This window comes from Bombina bombina, chromosome 7 (assembly GCF_027579735.1).
Source record: "Bombina bombina isolate aBomBom1 chromosome 7, aBomBom1.pri, whole genome shotgun sequence".
NCBI lineage: Eukaryota > Metazoa > Chordata > Amphibia > Anura > Bombinatoridae > Bombina > Bombina bombina.
The window spans coordinates 179,571,602-179,592,325 of record NC_069505.1 but is presented as its reverse complement, the minus strand read 5'-3'; the positions used below and the strand labels follow the sequence as shown (position 1 = coordinate 179,592,325).

The 20,724-nt window shown below is 42.1% G+C and overlaps 1 protein-coding gene across 1 annotated transcript in view; it reads left to right on the top strand.

Annotated features, from left to right (window-relative positions):
* Positions 1-19,633, top strand: part of PPP6R3 (protein phosphatase 6 regulatory subunit 3) — a gene marked incomplete in the record, with an annotated part of 489,908 nt that extends 470,275 nt beyond the window's left edge. Inside the window, 1 exon segment of the mRNA XM_053720450.1 lies at positions 18,236-19,633. Coding sequence (XP_053576425.1) covers positions 18,236-18,287 — 52 coding nt within the window.
* Positions 19,634-20,724: the final 1,091 nt, after the last annotated feature.

Below are 20,724 nucleotides of genomic sequence, written 5' to 3'. Positions count from 1 at the left end.
CCTTCATTGTGTCCTAATCCTAAGAATTCTTTGTAGAGATCCTTACATTCTTTGGATGTGGTAAGAACTTTGAAATATTATGTTGAAGCTACTAAAGATTTCAGGAAGACTTTTAGTCTATTTTGTTTTTTTTTGATTCTAGGAAAGGTCAGAAGGCTTCTGCCGTTTCCTTGGCTTCGTGGTTAATTCTTTTGATTCATCAAGCTTATTTGGAGTCTGGTCAAGCCCCGTCTCAGAATTACAGATCATTCTACTTGATCAGTCTCCACTTCGTGGGCTTTTAAGAATGAAGCTTCATTTGATCAGATTTGCAACGCAGCAACTTGGTCTTCTTTGCACACATTTACTAAATTCTACCGTTTTGATGTATTTGCTTCTTTGGAAGCAGTATTTGGTAGAAAAGTTCTTCAGGCAGCTGTTTTCAGTTTGATTCCTATGCTTATGTTTTAAGTTTTTTCTTTTCATTTAGGAGGATAAACTTATATTTTGGGTTGTGGATTAATTTTATTTCAGCGAAATTTGGCTGTTTTTATTTTTATCCCTCCTTCTCCAGTGACTCTTGCGTGGAGTTCCACATCTTGGGTATTGCTATCCCATACGTCACTAGCTCATGGACTCTTGCCAATTACATGAAAGAAAACATAATTTCTCTTGTAAGATGTATCGAGTCCACGGATTCATCCATACTTGTGGGATATTCTCCTTCCCTACAGGAAGTGGCAGAGAGAGCACCCACAGCAGAGCTGTCTATATAGCTCCTCCCTTAGCTTTACCCCCAGTTATTCTCTCTGCCTGCTTAACTGCTAGGAAGGGCAAAGTGAGTGTGGTGACAAAAATTTTAGTTTTTATTTTCTCAAGCAAAAGTTTATTTTAAATGGTACCGGTGTGTACTATTTACTCTCTGGCAGAAAAGGGATGAAGATTTCTGCAAGGAGGATGATGATCTTAGCATTTTGTAACTAAGATCCATTGCTGTTCTTACAAGGGCTGAAGAGTATAGAAAACTTCAGTTGGGGGAACAGTTTGCAGGCTAAACTGAATTAAGGTATGTTCAGTCTATTTTTTTCTAGACAGACTGTGTTATTTCTAGAAAAGGCTGGCAATATCCCCATGAGGGAAAGGTAAGCTTTATTCAGTAAAAGAGGAATCCAAGCTTGCATAAAGGGCTCATAGTTACTGATGACACTGATAGGAAAAAACTTTTTGGTTTAATTACAAATAAAACGTTTTTTGAGGGACTTTAAGGGGTCATTGTGGCTTGTTTAAGGGTTATTAACCCACATGGCTAGTTTAAGAAACACTCTGTGGTGTTTTTTAGGCCCCATAACTTCGAGTGAGGTGGGAGGGGCCTATTTTCAGTTGCACAGTTTATTTACCTCAGAAGCATCCATCTACTTCTCCAGAGATTCCTGCTGTATTTGAGGGCTGTAAAGAGGTTTTTTTCCCCACAAATCGTTCCTAAAGGGCAGGTAGGCGCCTCAGCAGAGCTGTGGCAAGGTGCTGAACGTTATTTTACCGGTTTTGAAGTTTTTTTCAATCCGGTTTTAATTGGGGTTAATTGGGGTTAATTGTTTATTTGCATAGTGGTGCAAAGTTACTAAGGCTTTATGATGCTACTGTAAAAATTTTGTTGTTTACTGCTTTTTTACACTATTTTGCAGAGTTTGTGCAGCTTTTTTTCTCTTAAAGGCACAGTACCGTTTTTGTTTAAAGTGTTATTTACTTTGATTAAAGTGTTTTCCAAGCTTGCTTGTTACATTACTAGCCTGTTTAACATGTCTGACACCAAGGAGAATCCTTGTTCTATGTGTTTAGAAGCCATTGTGGAACCCCCTCTTAGAATGTGTCCTACTTGCACTGATATGTCTATAAATTATAAAGAGCATATTTTAGCACTTAAAAATATTGCAATAGATGATTCTCAGAAGGAAATGAGGGTTTAGCATCTAGCTCTCCCCAAGTGTCACAACCAGTAACGCCCGCACAAGTGACGCCAAGCACCTCTAGTGCGTCTAATTCATTTACTTTACAAGATATGGCCACAGTTATGAATAAAACCCTCACAGAGGTTTTCTCTAAACTGCCTGGTTTACAAGGAAAGCGTGACAGCTCTGGGTTAAGAACAAATGCTGAGCCGTCTGACGCTTTAGTAGCCGTATCCGATATACCCTCACAATGTTCTGAAGTAGGGGCAAGGGATTTGTTATCTGAGGGAGAGATTTCTGATTCAGGAAAGACTCTCCCTCAGACAGATTCTGATATAACGGCCTTTAAATTTAAGCTTGAACACCTCCGCTTAATATTCAAGGAGGTATTCGCTACTCTAGACGATTGTGACCCTATAGTGGTCCCAGAGAAATTGTGTAAAATGGACAGATACTTAGAGGTTCCTGTTTACACTGATGTTTTTCCAGTCCCTAAGAGGATTGTGACTATTGTTACTAAGGAGTGGGATAGACCAGGTATTCCGTTCGCTCCCCCTCCTGTTTTTAAGAAAATGTTTCCCATATCTGACACCATACAGGACTCGTGGCAGATTGTTGTAAGGTGGAGGGAGCTATTTCTACTATTGCTAAGCGTACAACTATACCTATCGAAGACAGTTGTGCTTTCAAAGATCTTATGGATATAAAATTAGAGGGTCTCCTAAAGAAAATTTTTGTTCATCAAGGTTTTCTTCAACCTATTGCATGCATTGTTCCTGTAACTACTGCAGCTGCTTTCTGGTTTGAGGCTCTAGAAGAGGCTCTCCAGATGGAGAATCCATTAGAGGATATTATGGATAGAATTAAGGCCCTTAAGTTGTCTAATTCTTTCATTACAGATGCCGCTTTCCAAATGGCTAAATTAGTGGCAAATAATTCAGGTTTTGCCATTTTAGCACGCAGGGCGTTATGGCTTAAGTCCTGGTCTGCTGATGTGTCATCAAAATCTAAATTGTTGAACATCCCTTTCAAAGGAAAGACTCAAAGACCCTATTCGGGCCTGCACTGAAAGAAATTATTTCAGACATCACTGGAGGGAAAGGCCATGCCCTCCCTCAGGATAAAACAAATAAGATGAGGACCAAACAAAATTTTCGTTCCTTTCGGAACTTCAAGGGTGGTCCCGCTTCAGCTTCCCCTGCAGCAAAGCAAGAGAAGAATTCTGTCCAATCCAAGTCAGTCTGGAGACCTAACCAGGCTTGGAACAAAGGTAAACAGGCCAAGAAGCCTGCTGCTGCCTCTAAGACAGCATGAAGGGGTAGCCCCCGATCCGGGACCGGATCTAGCAGGGGGCAGACTCTCTCTCTGTGCTCAGGCAAGAGATGTTCACGATTCCTGCGCTTTAGAAATTGTGTCCCAAGGATATCTTCTGGACTTCAAAGACTCCCCCCCCCCCCCCCCAAAAGGGGGGAGATTTCACATTTCTCAATTGTTTGCAAACGAGACAAAGAGAGAGGCGTTCTTACGCTGTGTAGAAGACCTACATACCATGGAAGTGATTCGCCCAGTTCCAAGAGCGGAACAAGGGCTAGGTTTTTACTCCAACCTGTTTGTGGTTCCCAAAAAAAAAAGGGAACTCTCAGACCAATCTTGGATCTCAAAATTCTAAACAAATTCCTCAGAGGTACCATCTTTCAAGATGGAGACTATTCGGACTATTCTTCCTCTGATCCAGGAGGGTCAATATATGACTACCGTGGACTTAAAGGATGCATATCTACACATCCCTATTCACAGAGATCTTAATTCAGGCGTCGACTTTCTAGCTAGCCAAGTCTCACACGGACATTGTGTTGGCTTTTCTGAGATCTCACGGGTGGAAGGTGAACATAATAATAAAGAGTTCTCTCATCCCTCTCACAAGAGTTTCCTTCCTAGGGACTCTGATAGACTCAGTAGAAATGAAAATATTTCTGACGGAGGTCAGAAAATCAAAACTTTTAATCACTTGCCGAGCTCTTCATTCCATTCCTCGGCCATCAGTGGCTCAGTGTATGGAGGTAATCGGACTTACGGTAGCGGCAATGGACATAGTTCCTTATGCCCGCCTACACCTCAGACCACTGCAACTATGCATGCTCAAACAGTGGAATGGGGATTATGCAGATTTATCTCCTCAACTGCATCTGGACCAAGAGACCAGAGATTCTCTTCTCTGGTGGTTGTCTCAGGGAATATGTTTCCGCAGGCCAGAGTGGCTCATAGTAACGACAGATGCCAGCCTGCTATGCTGGGGTGCAGTCTGGAAATCCCTGAAATCACAGGGCTTATGGTCTCGGGAGGAATCTCTCCTCCCGATAAACATTCTAGTACTGAGAGCGATATTCAATGCGCTTCAGGCATGGCCTCAGCTAGCTGCGGCCAAATTCATCAGATTTCAGTCGGACAACATCACGACTGTAGCCTATATCAATCATCAAGGAGGAACACGGAGTTCTCTAGCGATGATGGAGGTAACCAGAATTATCTGATGGGCGGAGGATCACTCTTGCCATCTCTCAGCAATCCATATCCCAGGGGTAGAGAACTGGGAAACGGATTTCCTAAGTCGTCAGACTTTTCATCCGGGGGAGTGGGAGCTCCATCCGGCGGTATTTGCCCAGCTGACTCAGCTATGGGGCACACCAGAATTGGATCTGATGGCTTCCCGACAGAACGCCAAACTTCTGCGTTACAGGTCCAGGTCCCGGTATCCCCAGGCGGTACTGATAGATGCTCTAACAGTGCCCTGGTCCTTCAATCTGGCTTATGTATTTCCACCGTTTCCTCTCCTCCCACGTCTGGTTGCCAGAATCAAGCAGGAGAGAGCTTCTGTGATTCTGATAGCGCCTGCGTGGCCACGCAGGACTTGGTATGCAGACCTGGTGGACATATCATCTGTTCCACTGTGGACTCTGCCAATGAGGCAGGACCTTCTAATCCAAGGTCCGTTCAAGCATCCAAATCTAATTTCTCTGCATCTGACTGCTTGGAGATAGAGAAACCACGCTTTGATAGAACTAGGCGTTCAGAGTCGGTCATTGATACCCTGATTCAGGCTAGAAAGCCTGTCACCAGGAAAATCTATCATAAGATTTGGCGCAAATATCTTTGTTGGTTTGAATCCAAGGGTTACTCATGGAGTAAGATTAGGATTCCTAGAATTTTGTCCTTTCTCCAAGAAGGATTGGAGAAGGGATTATCAGCTAGTTCCTTAAAGGGACACATATCTGCTTTGTCTATTCCTTTACACAAACGTCTGGCAGATGTCCCAGACTTTCAAGCGTTTAGTCAGGCCTTGGTCAGGATCAAGCCTGTATTTGAACCTGTTGCTCCGCCATGGAGCCTAAACTTGGTTCTTAAAGTTCTTCAAGAGGTTCCGTTTGAACCTATGCATTCCATAGATATTAAGCTTCTATCTTGGAAAGTTTTGTTTTTAGTAGCTCTCTTCGGCTCAAAGAGTTTCTGAGTTATCTGCTTTACAGTGTGACTCACCTTATTTTATTTTCCATGCAGATAAGCTGGTTTTACGTACCAAACCTGGATTCCTTCCTAAAGTTGTTTCTAATAGGAATTTCAATCAGGAAATTGTTTTTCCTTCGCTGTGTCCTAATCCTCCTTCAAAGAAGGAACGTCTGTTGCACAATCTTGATGTGGTTCTTGCTTTAAAGTTCTACTTACAAGCAACCAAAGATTTCCGCCAAACATCTTCATTGTTTGTTGTCTATTCTGGTAAGCGGAGAGGTCAAAAGGCTACGGCTACCTTTCTTTTTGGCTGAAAAGCATCATCCGTATGGCTTATGAGACTGCTGGCCAGCAGCCTCCTGAAAGAATTACTGCTCATTCTACTAGAGCAGTGGCTTCCACATGGGCTTTTAAAAATGAGGCTTCTGTTGAACAGATTTGTAAGGCGGCGACTTGTTCTTCGCTTCATACTTTTTCCCAATTGTACTAATTCGATTCTTTTGCTTCTTCGGAGGCTATTTTTGGGAGAAAGGTTCTACAAGCAGTGGTGTCTTCCGTTTAAGGAACCTGTCTTGTCCCTCCCTTCATCCGTGTCCTAAAGCTTTGGTATTGGTATCCCACAAGTATGGATGAATCTGTGGACTCGATACATCTTACAAGAGAAAACAGATTTTATGCTTACCTGATAAATTTCTTTCTCTTGTGATGTATCGAGTCCACGGCCCGCCCTGTCTAAGACAGGTAGTATATTTTTATTTAAAAAACTTCAGTCACCACTGCACCCTATAGTTTCTCCTTTTTCTTCCTAGCCTTCGGTAGAATGACTGGGGGGTGGAGCTAAGGGAGGAGCTATATAGACAGCTTTGCTGTGGGTGCTCTCTCTGCCACTTCCTGAAGGGAACGAGAATATCCCACAAGTATGGATGAATCCGTGGACTCGATACATCACAAGAGAGAGAAATTTATCAGGTAAGCATAAATTCTGTTTTATGTAAGAACTTTCCTGATAAATTCATTTCTTTCATATTGGCAAGAGTCAATGAGGCCCACCCCTTTTTATGGTGGTTATGATTTTTTTGTTTAAAGCACAATTATTTCCAAATTCCTTTGTTGATGTTTTTTCTCCTTTATCACCCCCACTTCTTGGCTATTCGTTAAACTGAATTGTGGGTGTGGTGAGGGGTGTATTTATATGCATTTTGAGGTTTGGGTAACTTTGCCCCTCCTGGTAGGATTGTATATCCCATACTTCACTAGCTCATGGACTCTTGCCAATATGAAAGAAATGAATTTATCAGGTAAGTTCTTACATAAATTATGTTTTTTGGTTGATCAGCTGTGTGTGAACCCTGAATCAGATGTAAATTAGCAAAATTAAAACTACAATTAAATAGTACTATTTCTTTTTAATGACACAATGAGTCCACGGATCATCTTAATTGCTATTGGGAATACCACTCCTGCCCTGCAGGAGGCGGCAAAGAGCACCACAGCAAAGCTGTTGAATATCACCTCCCTTCCCTCCCAACCCAGTCATTCTCATTGCAAGGAGGTGGTAAATTAGGTGTTAGACTTCAATCAAGAGTCTATTATTTTTAAAGTAGTGCAAGATTGTGCTGCTTTGTTTTAGGGTGTAGCCGTAGTCCATATTAGTCTCTTCAGTAGTGCAGTGGTGGCTTTAGAGCAATGGGAACTTGTGGGACATAATTCTCACTGCGCCTCCCATATTCTGATGCTGCCCTTACCCTGAAAACCTGAGGGATATTACTCAGGACTTTCGTTTATTTACAGGTCCATGTGAGGGAGAGGAACTCTCAAACCTGGGTAACTGCCTTGCTGTCAGGCAGAAGATGAGGTAAGTGCTGACTTTATTTCTGGGGGTAGAAAGAAAACTCAGAAAAAGTTTGGGCACTTTATTTTTTACACAGAACTCATTGAAATTGGGCTATTTGTTAAAGGTTTACAAAGATGGATTCTCCTATTGTATTAGGGGACACTATGGCAGCTTGGATGCAGGCACTGGGGCTGAATGTGACATGTGACTCATCTCCCAGTGGTTTCATAACTAATAACCGACCAGGAGATTACATATTGACACGACTACAATGAGCTGTACTACAGAGAGCAAGCTCAGTGTGAGGGTGTTTCACTCTTAAATTATAGCAAATGGACTAAGCTTCCTAAACTGAAGGTGATCAGTCTGTTATATAGAAAATGGACTAAGCAGCTGCTGAAGTTGTTTCTTGATCACCTCCATTTGCTACCTAAGGAGGTTCTATCTATACTGAACGACTCCAAAATGACTGGCGTAGGCAACCCTAATCAGTACAGTAAAACTAAACAAAGGGATACAGGAGACAGGGTACTCCTTTTTCTCCATTTCCTAACTTTAATGGATGCTTCCTAGGTCAGACTTTATTTAGGAGTCTTGGCGCTAGTGTGGCAGCATAATAGATTGTGTTGTCTATTGCTATTGGACACACTCACCTCCAAAAAATCCAGGACTGGATAAGGGGAGTTAAAATTTCAGGCTTCCTACAATGGCCCGCAGAGCATTTTGGTTAAGATCCTGGTCTGCGGATGTCACATCTAAGTTTAAAACTTTTGATAATTCCTTACAAGGGAAAGACCTTGTTGGGACCTGGTTTGACGGAGATAACTCTGATATTACGGGACGTAAGCGCTATTCCCTCCCTCAGGGTAAGAGAAATAAAGCAGACAGAGTAATTTTATTTCCTTTCAAATTTTCAAGGAAAATCCTTCCACTCCCTCTTCCAAGCGAGAGCAGTCCAAGCCTTCCTGTAGACCCAATCAGTCTTGGAATAGGGGAATGCAATTCAACAAGCCTGCTGTTGAATCAAAGGCAGCAAGAAGAGCCTGCATCCGATCCAGGACCGGATCTTTTGGGGGGCAGGCTTTCCTCCTTCGTTCAAACTTGGTTTTGAGAAGCAAACTGGAGTTTAAGGTTTTTCTTCCAAGGGGCAGGTTCTGCCTTCAAGATCTTCTGCAGCCCAGACAGAAAGAGAGGCGTTCTTACACTTTTATGGAACTTCTCCGACCTGGGAGTGATGGTTTCTGTTCCAAAGCAGGAACGATGTCTGGGTTTCTATTCCGTTCTGTTCGTGGTTCCCAAGAGGGAATTGTCAGACTAATAATATTCATGAGTCTAATCAAGATGGAAACTATTCGTTCTATTCTTCCTTGGGCCCAAGAGGGTCAATTCAGGACAACAGTGGAATTATTGGACGCGTACCTACATATTCCTATTCACAAGGATCATCACAAGTTTAACAAGGTTTGCCTTTCTAGTCAAACACTTCCAATTTGTGATTCTTCCCTTCGGTCTTGCTACAGCTCCCAGAATTTTTTCAAATTATCTGGGCTACATCCTGGTCCAGGCGCCATCCTTTCAAAAAGCAAGATTCCACACGGAAATGTTATCCTTCCTGCGATCTCTTGGTTGGAAGGTAAATTTGGAAAAGAGCTGCTTAGTTCCAAACACAAGGGTATCATTCTTAGGAACAATAATAGATTCCCTATCAATGAAGATTTTTCTGACAGTAGTCAGGACATCAGATTTTCGATACTTGTCTAGTTCTGCAGTCCACTTCTCGGGCCATCAGTGGCTCAGTGCATGGAGGTAATCGGGCTGATGGTGGCGGCAATGGACATCATCCCGTTTGCTCGGTTTCACCTCAGACTTTAATCAATGGAACGGAGATTATGCGGACTTGTCTCCTCTAATACTGGAACAGGAGATAAGGGATTCTCTTCAATGGTGGTTGTCTCTAGATCATCTCTCCCAGGGAACCTGCTTTCGCAGACCATCTTGTGTGATTGTGACAACAGAAACCAGCCTTCTAGGATGGGGAGCAGTCTGGGGATCTCTAAAGGCTCAGGGAGTTTGGACTCAGTCAGAGTCTGTTCTTCCTATAAACATTCTGGAGCTGAGAACAATCTTCAATGCTCTTCTGGCCTGGCCCCAGTTAGCCTCGGTCCAGTTTATCAGGTTCCATCCGGACAACATAACTTCTGTGGCTTACATCAATTATCAGGGAGGAACAAGGAGTTCCTTAGCGATGACGGAGGTAACCAAAATAATTCAGTGGGCGGAAACCCACTCTTGCTGTCTGTCGGCGATCCACATCCCAGGAGTGGACAACTGGGAAGCTGACTTTGAGCAGGGCAGACCTTTCATCCGGGGGGTGGGAACTCCATTCGGAAGTGTTTTCCTGCCTGATCCTCAAATGTAGTCAGCCGGAATTTGATCTCATGGCATCTCGGCAGAATGCCAAGCTTCCGAGATATGGGTCGAGGTCCAGGGACCCTCAGGCGGTACTGATAGATGCCCTGGTGGCACCTTGGACCTTCAGTCTAGCATACCTATTTCCTCAGTTTGCTTTTCTTTCTCAGGTCATTGCTCGAATCAAGCAGGAGAGGGCCTCAGTGATCTTTATTGCACCAGCTTGGCCTCGCAGGATTTGGTATGCGGATCTGGTGGACATGTTGTCTCTGCCACCTTGGAGACTTCTGTTGAGGAAGGACCTTATACTTTAAGGGCCCTTCACCCAAATCTAGTTTCTCTGAAGCTGACTGCTTGGAGATTAAATGCTTAATTTTATCCAAGCAGGGCTTTTCAGAATCGGTCATAGAGACCATGATTCAGGATCGTAAACCTGTGACTAGAAAGATTTACCATAAGATATGGCGTAGATATCTTATTGGTGTGAATCCAAGGGCTACTCCTGGAGTAGAGTTAGGATTCCTAGAATTTTGTCCTTTCTCCAAGAGGGTCAAATTTTTGTCTTATCTATTTTGTTACACAAACGACTGGCAGATGTGCAATCCTTTTGTCAGGCCTTGATCAGGATCAGACCTGTATTCAAGCCAGTTACTCCACCATGGAGTCTTAATCTGGGTTTCAAAGTTCTTCAAGGGGCTCCGTTTGAGCCTATGCATTCCTTAGATATTAAGTTGTTATCTTGGAAGGTTTTATTTCTTGTTGCTATTTCCTCTGCTCGCAGAGTGTCAGAGCTCTCGGCATTGCAGTATGAGTCCCCTTACCTTATATTTCATTCAGATAAGGTAGTTTTACGTACTAAATTAGGATTTCTTCCAAAGTTGTTTCTGATCGGAACATTATTCAGGAGATTGTTGTTCCTTCCTTGTGTCCTAATCCTACTTCTCAGAAAGAATGGCTTCTACACAATTTGGATGTGGTTCGTGTCTTAAAATGTTTACCTGCAGACGGCTAAGGATTTCTCTTGTTAAGTGTGTTCAGTCCACGGGTCATCCATTACTTATGGGATATATTCTCCTTCCCAACAGGAAGTTGCAAGAGGATCACCCAAGCAGAGCTGCTATATAGCTCCTCCCCTCACATGTCATATCCAGTCATTCTCTTGCAACCCTCAACAAAGAAGGAGGTCGCGAGAGGAGCTGGAGTTTTTACTTAACTATTAGCTATTAACTATTCTTCAATCAAAAGTTTATTTTAAATGGCACCGGAGTGTGCTGTTTTTCTATCTCAGGCAGTATTTGGAAGAAGAAACTGCCTGCGTTTTTTATCTATGATCTTAGCAGGCGTAACTAAGATCCACTGGCTGTTCTCGACATTCTGAGGAGTGGGGTAACTTCAGACTGGGAATAGCATGCGGGGTCCTCCGCAAATGAGGTATGTGCGGTACTTTATTTTCTGGGAATGGAATTGACTAAGAAAATACTGCTGTTACCGTATGATGTAAGTACAGCCTTAAATGCAGTAGTAGCAACTGGTATCAGGCTGATAAATGTATGCGTAGTCGAGTTATATTCTAGGGACTAGAATTTGACTGAGAAAATACTGTTAACACTGAAATAATACTTAAGCCTTCTCTGCAGTGGTAGCGACTGGTAGCAGGCTTAGTGATAGCTTTGCATGACATTGAAAAATGTTGTTTTTTAATAAAACGTTTACTGGCATGTTATTCATTTTTTTGTGAGGTACTTTGGTGATAAATCGCTTTGGGCATGATTTTTTCCACATGGCTAACCTATTTTTCTGCATGGAAACCGTTATATCAGGGCTCCCACTGTTGTGATTGGAGTGGGAGGGCCCTTGTTTTAGCGCCTTGTTGCGCAGTTAAAATTATTGCACAGTCTTTCTGCTTCTTCCTCCTTGATCCAGGACGTCTCTAGAGAGCTCAGGGGTCTGCAAATTTCATTTGTGAGGGAGGTAATCAGTCACAGCAGATCTGTGACAGTGTGCTGACTGTGATTAAAAGCGTGATATCTGTTTTATCCGTTTTGGGTATCGAGGGGTTAATCATCCTTTTGCTAATGGGTGCAATCCTCTGCTAATAGTACACTTCTTGTTAAGAATTGTTTAATTATATCTGTATTTTTGAAGCGCTGCAGCGTTTTTTATATTGCTTGTAAAACTTATTGAAAGTGATTTCCAAGCTTGTTATTTTCATTGCCAAGTCTGTTTTAAACATGTCTGATTCAGAGGAAACTGTTTGTTCATCATGTTCAAAAGCCAATGTGGAGCCCAATAGAACGATGTGTACCAATTGTATTGATATTGCTTTGAATAAAAGTCAATCTGTACCGATAAAGAAGCTATCACCAGACAACGAGGGGGAAGTTATGCCGCCTAACTCTCCTCACGTGTCAGTACCTGCGTCTCCCGCTCGGGAGATGCGTAGGATTGAGACACCTAGTACATCTAGGCCCTTACAAATCACTTTACATGATATGGCTAATGTTATGAAAGAAGTATTATATAATATGCCCGAATTAAGGGGCAAACGCGATAGCTCTGGGTTAAGGACAGAGCGCGCTGATGACACAAGAGCCATGTCTGATACTGCGTCACAACTTGCAGAACATGAGGACGGTGAGCTTCATTCTGTCGGTGACGGTTCTGATTCGGGGAGACCGGATTCAGAAATTTCAAATTTTAAATTTAAGCTTGAGAACCTCTGTGTGTTACTAGGGGAGGTATTAGCGGCTCTGAATGATTGCGACACGGTGGCAATTCCAGAGAAATTGTGTCGGTTGGATAGATACTATGCGGTACCGGTGTGTACTGACGTTTTTCCTATACCAAAAAGACTTACAGAAATTATCAGTAAGGAGTGGGATAGACCCGGTGTGCCTTTTTCCCCTCCCCCGATATTTAGAAAAATGTTCCCTATAGACGCCACCACACAAGACTTATGGCAGACGGTCCCTAAGGTGGAGGGAGCAGTTTCTACGTTAGCCAAGCGTACCACTATCCCGGTGGAGGATAGCTGTGCTTTCTCAGATCCAATGGATAAAAAAATTAGAGGGTTATCTTAAGAAAATGTTTGTTCAACAGGGTTTTATATTGCAGCCTCTTGCATGCATTGCGCCTGTCACGGCTGCAGCGGCATTCTGGTTTGAGTCTCTGGAAGAGGCGATTCGCACAGAGCCGTTGGATGAGGCCTTGAGCAAAGTTAGAACCCTTAAGCAAGCTAATGCGTTTGTTTCGGATGCCGTAGTACATCTAACCAAACTTACGGCTAAAAATTCCGGATTCGCCATACAGGCGCGCAGAGCGCTCTGGCTTAAATCCTGGTAAGCGGATGTAACTTCCAAGTCTAAACTACTTAACATTCCTTTCAAAGGGCAGACCTTATTCGGGCCCGGCTTGAAGGAAATTATCGCTGACATTACGGGAGGTAAGGGCCACGCCCTTCCTCAGGACAGGGCCAAACCAAAGGCCAAACAGTCTAATTTTCGTGCCTTTCGTAACTTCAAGGCAGGAGCCGCATCGACTTCCTCCGCTCCAAAACAGGAAGGAACTACTGCTCGTTACAGACAAGGTTGGAAAGGCAACCAGTCATGGAACAAGGGCAAGCAGGCCAGAAAGCCTACTCCCGCCCCTAAGACAGCATGAAGTCAGGGCCCCCTATCCAGAGACGGATTTAGTGGGGGGCAGACTTTCTCTCTTTGCCCAGGCTTGGGCAAGAGATGTGCAGGATCCCTGGACGTTAAAGATTATATCTCAGGGATACCTTCTGGATTTCAAATCTTCTCCTCCACAAGGGAGGTTCCATCTTTCGAGGTTATCGACAAACCTAGTAAAGAGAGAGGCATTTCTACAATGTGTACAAGACCTCTTAATCATGGGGGTGATCCACTCAGTTCCGCGATCGGAACAGGGACAAGGATTTTACTCAAATCTATTTGTGGTTCCCAAAAAAGAGGGAACCTTCAGACCAATCTTGGACTTAAAGATCTTAAACAAATTCCTAAGGGTACCATCGTTCAAGATGGAAACCATTCGAACCATCCTACCCATGATCCAAGAGGGTCAATATATGACCACGGTGGACTTAAAGGATGCTTACCTTCATATACCGATTCACAAAGATCATTATCGGTACCTGAGGTTTGCCTTTCTAGACAGGCATTACCAGTTTGTGGCTCTTCCCTTCGGGTTAGCCACGGCCCCGAGAATTTTTACAAAGGTTCTGGGCTCACTTCTGGCGGTACTAAGACCACGAGGCATAGCGGTGGCTCCGTACCTAGACGACATTCTGATACAAGCGTCAAGTTTTCAGAATGCAAAGTCTCATACAGAGAAAGTTCTAGCATTTCTGAGGTCGCATGGGTGGAAAGTGAACGTGGAAAAGAGTTCTCTGTTACCACTCACACGGGTTCCTTTTCTAGGGACTCTTATAGATTCTGTAGAGATGATTTACCTGACGGAGTCCAGGTTATCAAAGATTCTCAATGCTTGCCGTGTCCTTCATTCCATTCCAAGCCCATCGGTAGCTCAGTGCATGGAGGTAATCGGCTTAATGGTAGCGGCAATGGACATAGTGCCATTTGCGCGCCTGCATCTCAGACCGCTGCAACTATGCATGCTCAGTCAATGGAACGGGGATTACTCAGATCTGTCCCCTTTGCTAAATCTGGACCAGGAGACCAGAGATTCGCTTCTCTGGTGGTTGTCATCGGTTCATCTGTCCAAAGGAATTACTTTTCGCAGGCCAGATTGGACGATTGTAACAACGGATGCCAGCCTTCTAGGCTGGGGAGCAGTATGGAATTCCCTGAAGGCTCAGGGATCGTGGACTCAGGAGGAGAAACTCCTCCCAATAAACATTCTAGAATTAAGAGCAATATTCAATGCTCTTCTGGCTTGGCCTCAGTTAACAAAGCTGAGGTTCATCAGATTTCAGTCGGACAATATCACGACTGTGGCTTACATCAATCATCAAGGGGGAACCAGGAGTTCCCTAGCGATGTTGGAAGTCTCGAAGATAATTCGCTGGGCAGAGTCTCACTCTTGCCACCTGTCAGCGATTCACATCCCAGGCGTAGAGAACTGGGTGGCGGATTTCCTAAGTCGCCAGACTTTTCATCCGGGAGAGTGGGAACTTCACCCGGAGGTATTTGCTCAACTGACTCGTCGTTGGGGCAAACCGGATCTGGATCTCATGGCATCTCGCCAGAACGCGAAGCTTCCTTGTTACGGATCCAGGTCCAGGGACCCGGGAGCGGTGCTGGTAGATGCATTAGCAGCCCCTTGGGTTTTCAACATAGCTTATGTGTTTCCACCATTTCCGTTGCTACCTCGGCTGATTGCCAGGATCAAACAGGAGAGGGCATCGGTAATTCTGATAGCGCCTGCGTGGCCACGCAGGACCTGGTATGCAGACCTAGTGGACATGTCGTCCTGTCCACCATGGTCTCTTCCTCTGAGGCAGGACCTTCTAATTCAGGGTCCTTTCAACCATCCAAACCTAATTTCTCTGAGGCTGACTGCCTGGAAATTGAATGCTTGATTCTATCAAAGCGTGGGTTTTCGGATTCGGTTATTGAGACATTAATACAGGCTCGGAAACCTGTGACAAGAAAAATTTACCATAAGATATGGCGTAAATATTTATATTGGTGCGAATCCAAGAGTTACTCATCAAGTAAGGTTAGGATTCCTAGGATATTAGCTTTTCTACAAGAGGGTTTAGAAAAGGGTTTATCCGCTAGTTCGCTAAAGGGACAGATTTCAGCTCTGTCTATTCTTTTACACAAACGTCTGGCGGAGCATCCAGACGTCCAGGCCTTTTGTCAGGCTTTGGCTAGAATTAAGCCTGTGTTTAAAGCTGTTGCTCCTCCGTGGAGCTTAAACTTGGTTCTTAAAGTTCTTCAGGGTGTTCCGTTTGAACCCCTTCATTCCATTGATATTAAGCTTTTATCTTGGAAAGTTTTGTTTTTGATGGCTATCTCCTCGGCTCGAAGAGTATCTGCCTTACATTGTGATTCTCCTTATCTGATCTTTCATTCAGATAAGGTAGTTCTGCGTACTAAACCTGGGTTTTTACCTAAGGTTGTTTCTAACAGGAATATCAATCAAGAGATTGTTGTTCCATCATTATGTCCTAATCCTTCTTCAAAGAAGGAACGTCTTTTGCATAATCTAGACGTGGTCCGTGCTCTGAAGTTCTACTTACAGGCAACTAAAGATTTTCGACAAACTTCTTCTCTGTTTGTCGTTTACTCTGGACAGAGGAGAGGTCAAAAGGCTTCGGCTACCTCTCTCTCTTTTTGACTTCGTAGCATAATACGTTTAGCCTATGAGACTGCTGGACAGCAGCCTCCTGAAAGAATTACAGCTCATTCCACTAGAGCTGTGGCTTCCACCTGGGCCTTTAAGAATGAGGCCTCTGTTGAACAGATTTGCAAGGCTGCAACTTGGTCTTCACTTCATACTTTTTCCAAATTTTACAAATTTGACACTTTCGCTTCTTCGGAGGCTGGTTTTGGGACAAAGGTTCTACAGGCAGTGGTTCCTTCTGTTTAATGTTCCTGCCTTGTCCCTCCCATCATCCGTGTACTTAGCTTTGGTATTGGTATCCCATAAGTAATGGATGACCCGTGGACTGAACACACTTAACAAGAGAAAACATAATTTATGCTTACCTGATAAATTTATTTATTTTGTAGTGTGTTCAGTCCACGGCCCGCCCTGTCCTTTTTTTTTTTTTTTTTTTAAGGCAGGTTCTAAATTTTAAAATTATAACTCCAGTCACCACTGCACCTTATAGTTTCTCCTTTCTCGTCTTGTTTCGGTCGAATGACTGGATATGACATGTGAGGGGAGGAGCTATATAGCAGCTCTGCTTGGGTGATCCTCTTGCAGCTTCCTGTTGGGAAGGAGAATATATCCCATAAGTAATGGATGACCCGTGGACTGAACACACTACAAGAGAAATAAATTTATCAGGTAAGCATAAATTATGTTTTTTGTCAGTCTTCTGCTTTTGTTTGTGGTTTTCTCAGGAAAACGTAAGGGACAGAAAGCTACGGCTACTTCTTTCTTTTTGCCTCAAGAGTGTCATACGTTTTGCATATGAGACTGCTGGACAGCAGCCTCCAGAGAGAGTTATAGCTCATTCCACGAGGGCTGTTGCTTCCTCATGGGCATTCAGAAATGAAGCTTCTGTGGGACAGATTTGCAAGGCTACATCTTGGTCCTCTCTTCACACTTTTTCGAAGTTCTACAAATTTGACACTTTTGCCTTGGCTGAGGCCGCTTTTGGGAGAAAGGTTCTTCAAGCAGTGGTGCCTTCCGTTTAGGTTCCCTGTCTTGTTCCTCCCGTATCATCTGTGTACTCTAGCTTGGGTATTGATTCCCAATAGTAATTAAGATGATCTGTGGACTCATCGTGTCATTAAAAAGAAAAGAAAATTTATGCTTACCTGATAAATGTATTTCTTTTTTGACACAATGCGTCCACGGTCCGCCCTGTTTTTGATAGACAGGTTGTTAGTTATTATAAACTTCAGACACCTCTGCACCTTATTCCTTCCTTTCTCTCCTTTACTTCGGTCAAATGACTGGGTTGGAAGGGAAGGGAGGTGATATTTAACAGCTTTGCTGTGGTGCTCTTTGCCGCCTCTTGCAGGGCAGGAGTGGTATTCCCAATAGTAATTAAGATGATCTGTGGACTCATTGTGTCAAAAAAGAAATACATTTATCAGGTAAGCATAAATTTTCTTTTTCTTAAAAGAGAAAATTTAAAGTAATGTCAAAAGAGGGTGGACGAGGATGGTGCCTTATAAATTTTGTGTGAGTGGAGACCTATACTTAAGACTTTGAAAACCACTGAGTTAGAGCATATCATTTTTCAAGTATAATGGCCCTTTAAAGTTCAGAAGCATAAAAGGGGGAGATAATTGGTCTGCAGGTTTCTGTTTTGTAGGTATGGAAAGATCTAGCCTTTTGGAATCCTGGTTCATGTGCCGTCACTACAAATTAGGTTAAATGGATAGTCTTCATGATTCAGATAGAGCAGCAATTTTAAGCTACTTTCTTATTTACTCCTATTAATTTTCCTTCGTTCTCTTGGTATCTTTATTTGAATGTAAGCTTAGAACCTGGCCCATTTTCGGTTCAGCACCTGGGTAGCGCTTGCTTATTGTTGGCTACATTTAGACACCACTCAAAGTGCTTCCTAGGTGCTGTACCAAAAATGGGCTTGCTTCTAAGCTTACATTCTTGCTTTTTCAAATAAAGATACCAAGAGAATGAAGAAAAAATGATAATAGGAGTAAATTAGAAAGTTGTTTAAAATTGCTGCTCTATCTGAATCATGAAAGTTTAATTTTGACTAGACTATCCCTTTAAGGATAACCTTACCTGGGCATATTTGAGACTGTTATTGAGTCGTGGATCAATCCAAGCAGACAAATAGATTAAACTTACTGTGTAGGGCTAGTTGAAAACTGGGGGAGAGGAGAGCTTTTTCAAAGTAAGCTAACTTTATTTTTATTTTATTTTTTTCCTCCAGGATTCCTGAACAAGTCATATTAGACAGCACTTCTGCAAATGGCCCTGTATGATGTGTGGTATCTTCTTTTAACTAAAGATTCTGAAGACTGATATTTTTTGGGTTTTAAATAGGCTTCTTGCGGATTCCAGCAAACCCCGTCAATGCCAGTCACTGCTGCACTAACTTTGCAAGGGATCAGGACCAGCAACCTTTTTTTTTTTTTTTTTCTTTTTTTTTTTTTTTTTCAGATTTTAGGGTGTTGTACAGACTTTAAAGTGTAAAAATATTTGCACATTGACAAAAATGACTTTTTTTGTGTGTTTATATTGTATTGTTTTAAAAAAAGAAAAAAGAAAAAGAAAACGCCCTGTGAAATAAGAACTCACCACTAAAGTAATAGTGATATTATGGTAAAATGGTTGTATAATAGTTTTTATAAAAAGTGTATACAAAAATCTAACACATTTGTAAACATAACTATTTGGCAGTTAGTGTGACCAAAGTATTTACAGGTTTCCCCCCCCATATCTTGTACAATTTTTTCCTTTGAGATACACCTGTTTTACAAATGTCCATATAAAGGGTTTTATTTTTTATTTTTATTTTAGAAATAAGAATTCAGACTGATATTTAATTCCATTATCATTTTGCAGCATTTTTATTATCTGGTAAATGTTTTGCTGTATTTTTCCCTCCAGATCAAATATGTCTATTGGTAAAGATTTATATATTTATTGGTAAACTTTTATGGCAAGCTGATAATGATTTAAAGCCATATATTGTCTTGTTTCTGCTTAAATAATTGGTGAACTACATTGACATCTGTTTAATGCCAATTTCATGGTCTTTTTTTTTTTATGCAAACACTAGTTTTAAAACCCTTCAAAAATGCTGATGCAGTTACTGTAAACGGGATTTGCATTTTTCTGTTTATATGATAAACAAAAGTAAATTCAACTTTGCAATTGTAAAACACACAGCTGTTTCTGTACCAATATGACTTATTTTTCAGATACAAATTTTAAACCAGTTTTATTTTATTTTTTGTCTAACTGGTTTTGTACATAGCTAGTGATTGTTGACATTTAATTCTATGTAATTTATAAGGTTTCTATATTTCTTTAAAAAAAGAGAAAATGTTAAAGCCTTTTTAGGCAGGAAAGGCAATGCTATAATTCCAATATGGAACAAATTTATGTTCACTTCTTGCACACACCTTTTTTTTTTTTTTTTTTTTTATTATTCTAAATAATGTACACCAATTTGAATTTATGAATGATTTGGATTGTGAGAACTTTCCTGACCAGTATTTAAGGATGAAAAAGAAACTCAACAGTGGCCAACTCTTTTAGAAGTAGTCTCCCAAGCAACGTGCCTAAGCATTACATTGCATACTAAAATAAAACAAAAAAACTGCCTGGTGGTGTTTGCTGCATTTTATTGTACATACAACTATAACAATAGCTTGTTTTGCATAAAAAAAATAATTGCGCTCATCTTGCTTTTCTCCAACATTGGTGTGTCCGGTCCACGGCGTCATCCTTGCTTGTGGGATATTCTCTTCCCCAACAGGAAATGGCAAAGAGTCCCAGCAAAGCTGGCCATATAGTCCCTCCTAGGCTCCGCCCACCCCAGTCATTCTCTTTGCCGTTGCACAGGCAACATCTCCACGGAGATGGTTAAGAGTTTTTTGGTGTTTTAATGTAGTTTTTATTCTTCTATCAAGTGTTTGTTATTTTAAAATAGTGCTGGTATGTACTATTTACTCTGAAACAGAAAAGGATGAAGATTTCTGTTTGTAAGAGGAAGATGATTTTAGCAGACAGTAACTAAAATCGATTGCTGTTTCCACATAGGACTGTTGAGATGAAGTAACTTCAGTTGGGGGAAACAGTTAGCAGACTTTTCTGCTTAAGGTATGACTAGCCATATTTCTAACAAGACTGAGTAATGCTGGAAGGCTGTCATTTCCCCTCATGGGGACCGGTAAGCCATTTTCTTAGTCAAACATAAAAGAATAAAGGGCTTAAAAAGGGCTAAAAAACTGGTAGACATTTTTATGGGCTAAATCGATTGCTTTATTTGGGGCATATTATTCAGATTCTAGCTAACAATTGGCATTTATAATCTTGGGGAACGTTTAAAAAACGTCAGGCACTGTGTTGGACACCTTTTTTAGTCTGGGGGCCTTTCTAGTTATAGACTGAGCCTCATTTTCGCGCCATTACTGCGCAGTTGTTTTTGGAGAGCAGGGCATGCAGATGCATGTGTGAGGATCTAAGAATCACTAAAAAAGCTTCTAGAAGGCGTCATTTGGTATCGTATTCCCCTCTGGGCTTGGTTTGGTCTCAGCAAAGACTATAGCTGGGACTGTATAGGGGTTAAATTTAAAAACGGCTCCGGTTCCCTTATTTTAAGGGTTAAAGCTCTGAAATTTGGTGTGCAATACTTTTAATGCTTTAAGACACTGTGGTGAAATTTTGGTAATTTTTTAACAATTCCTTCAT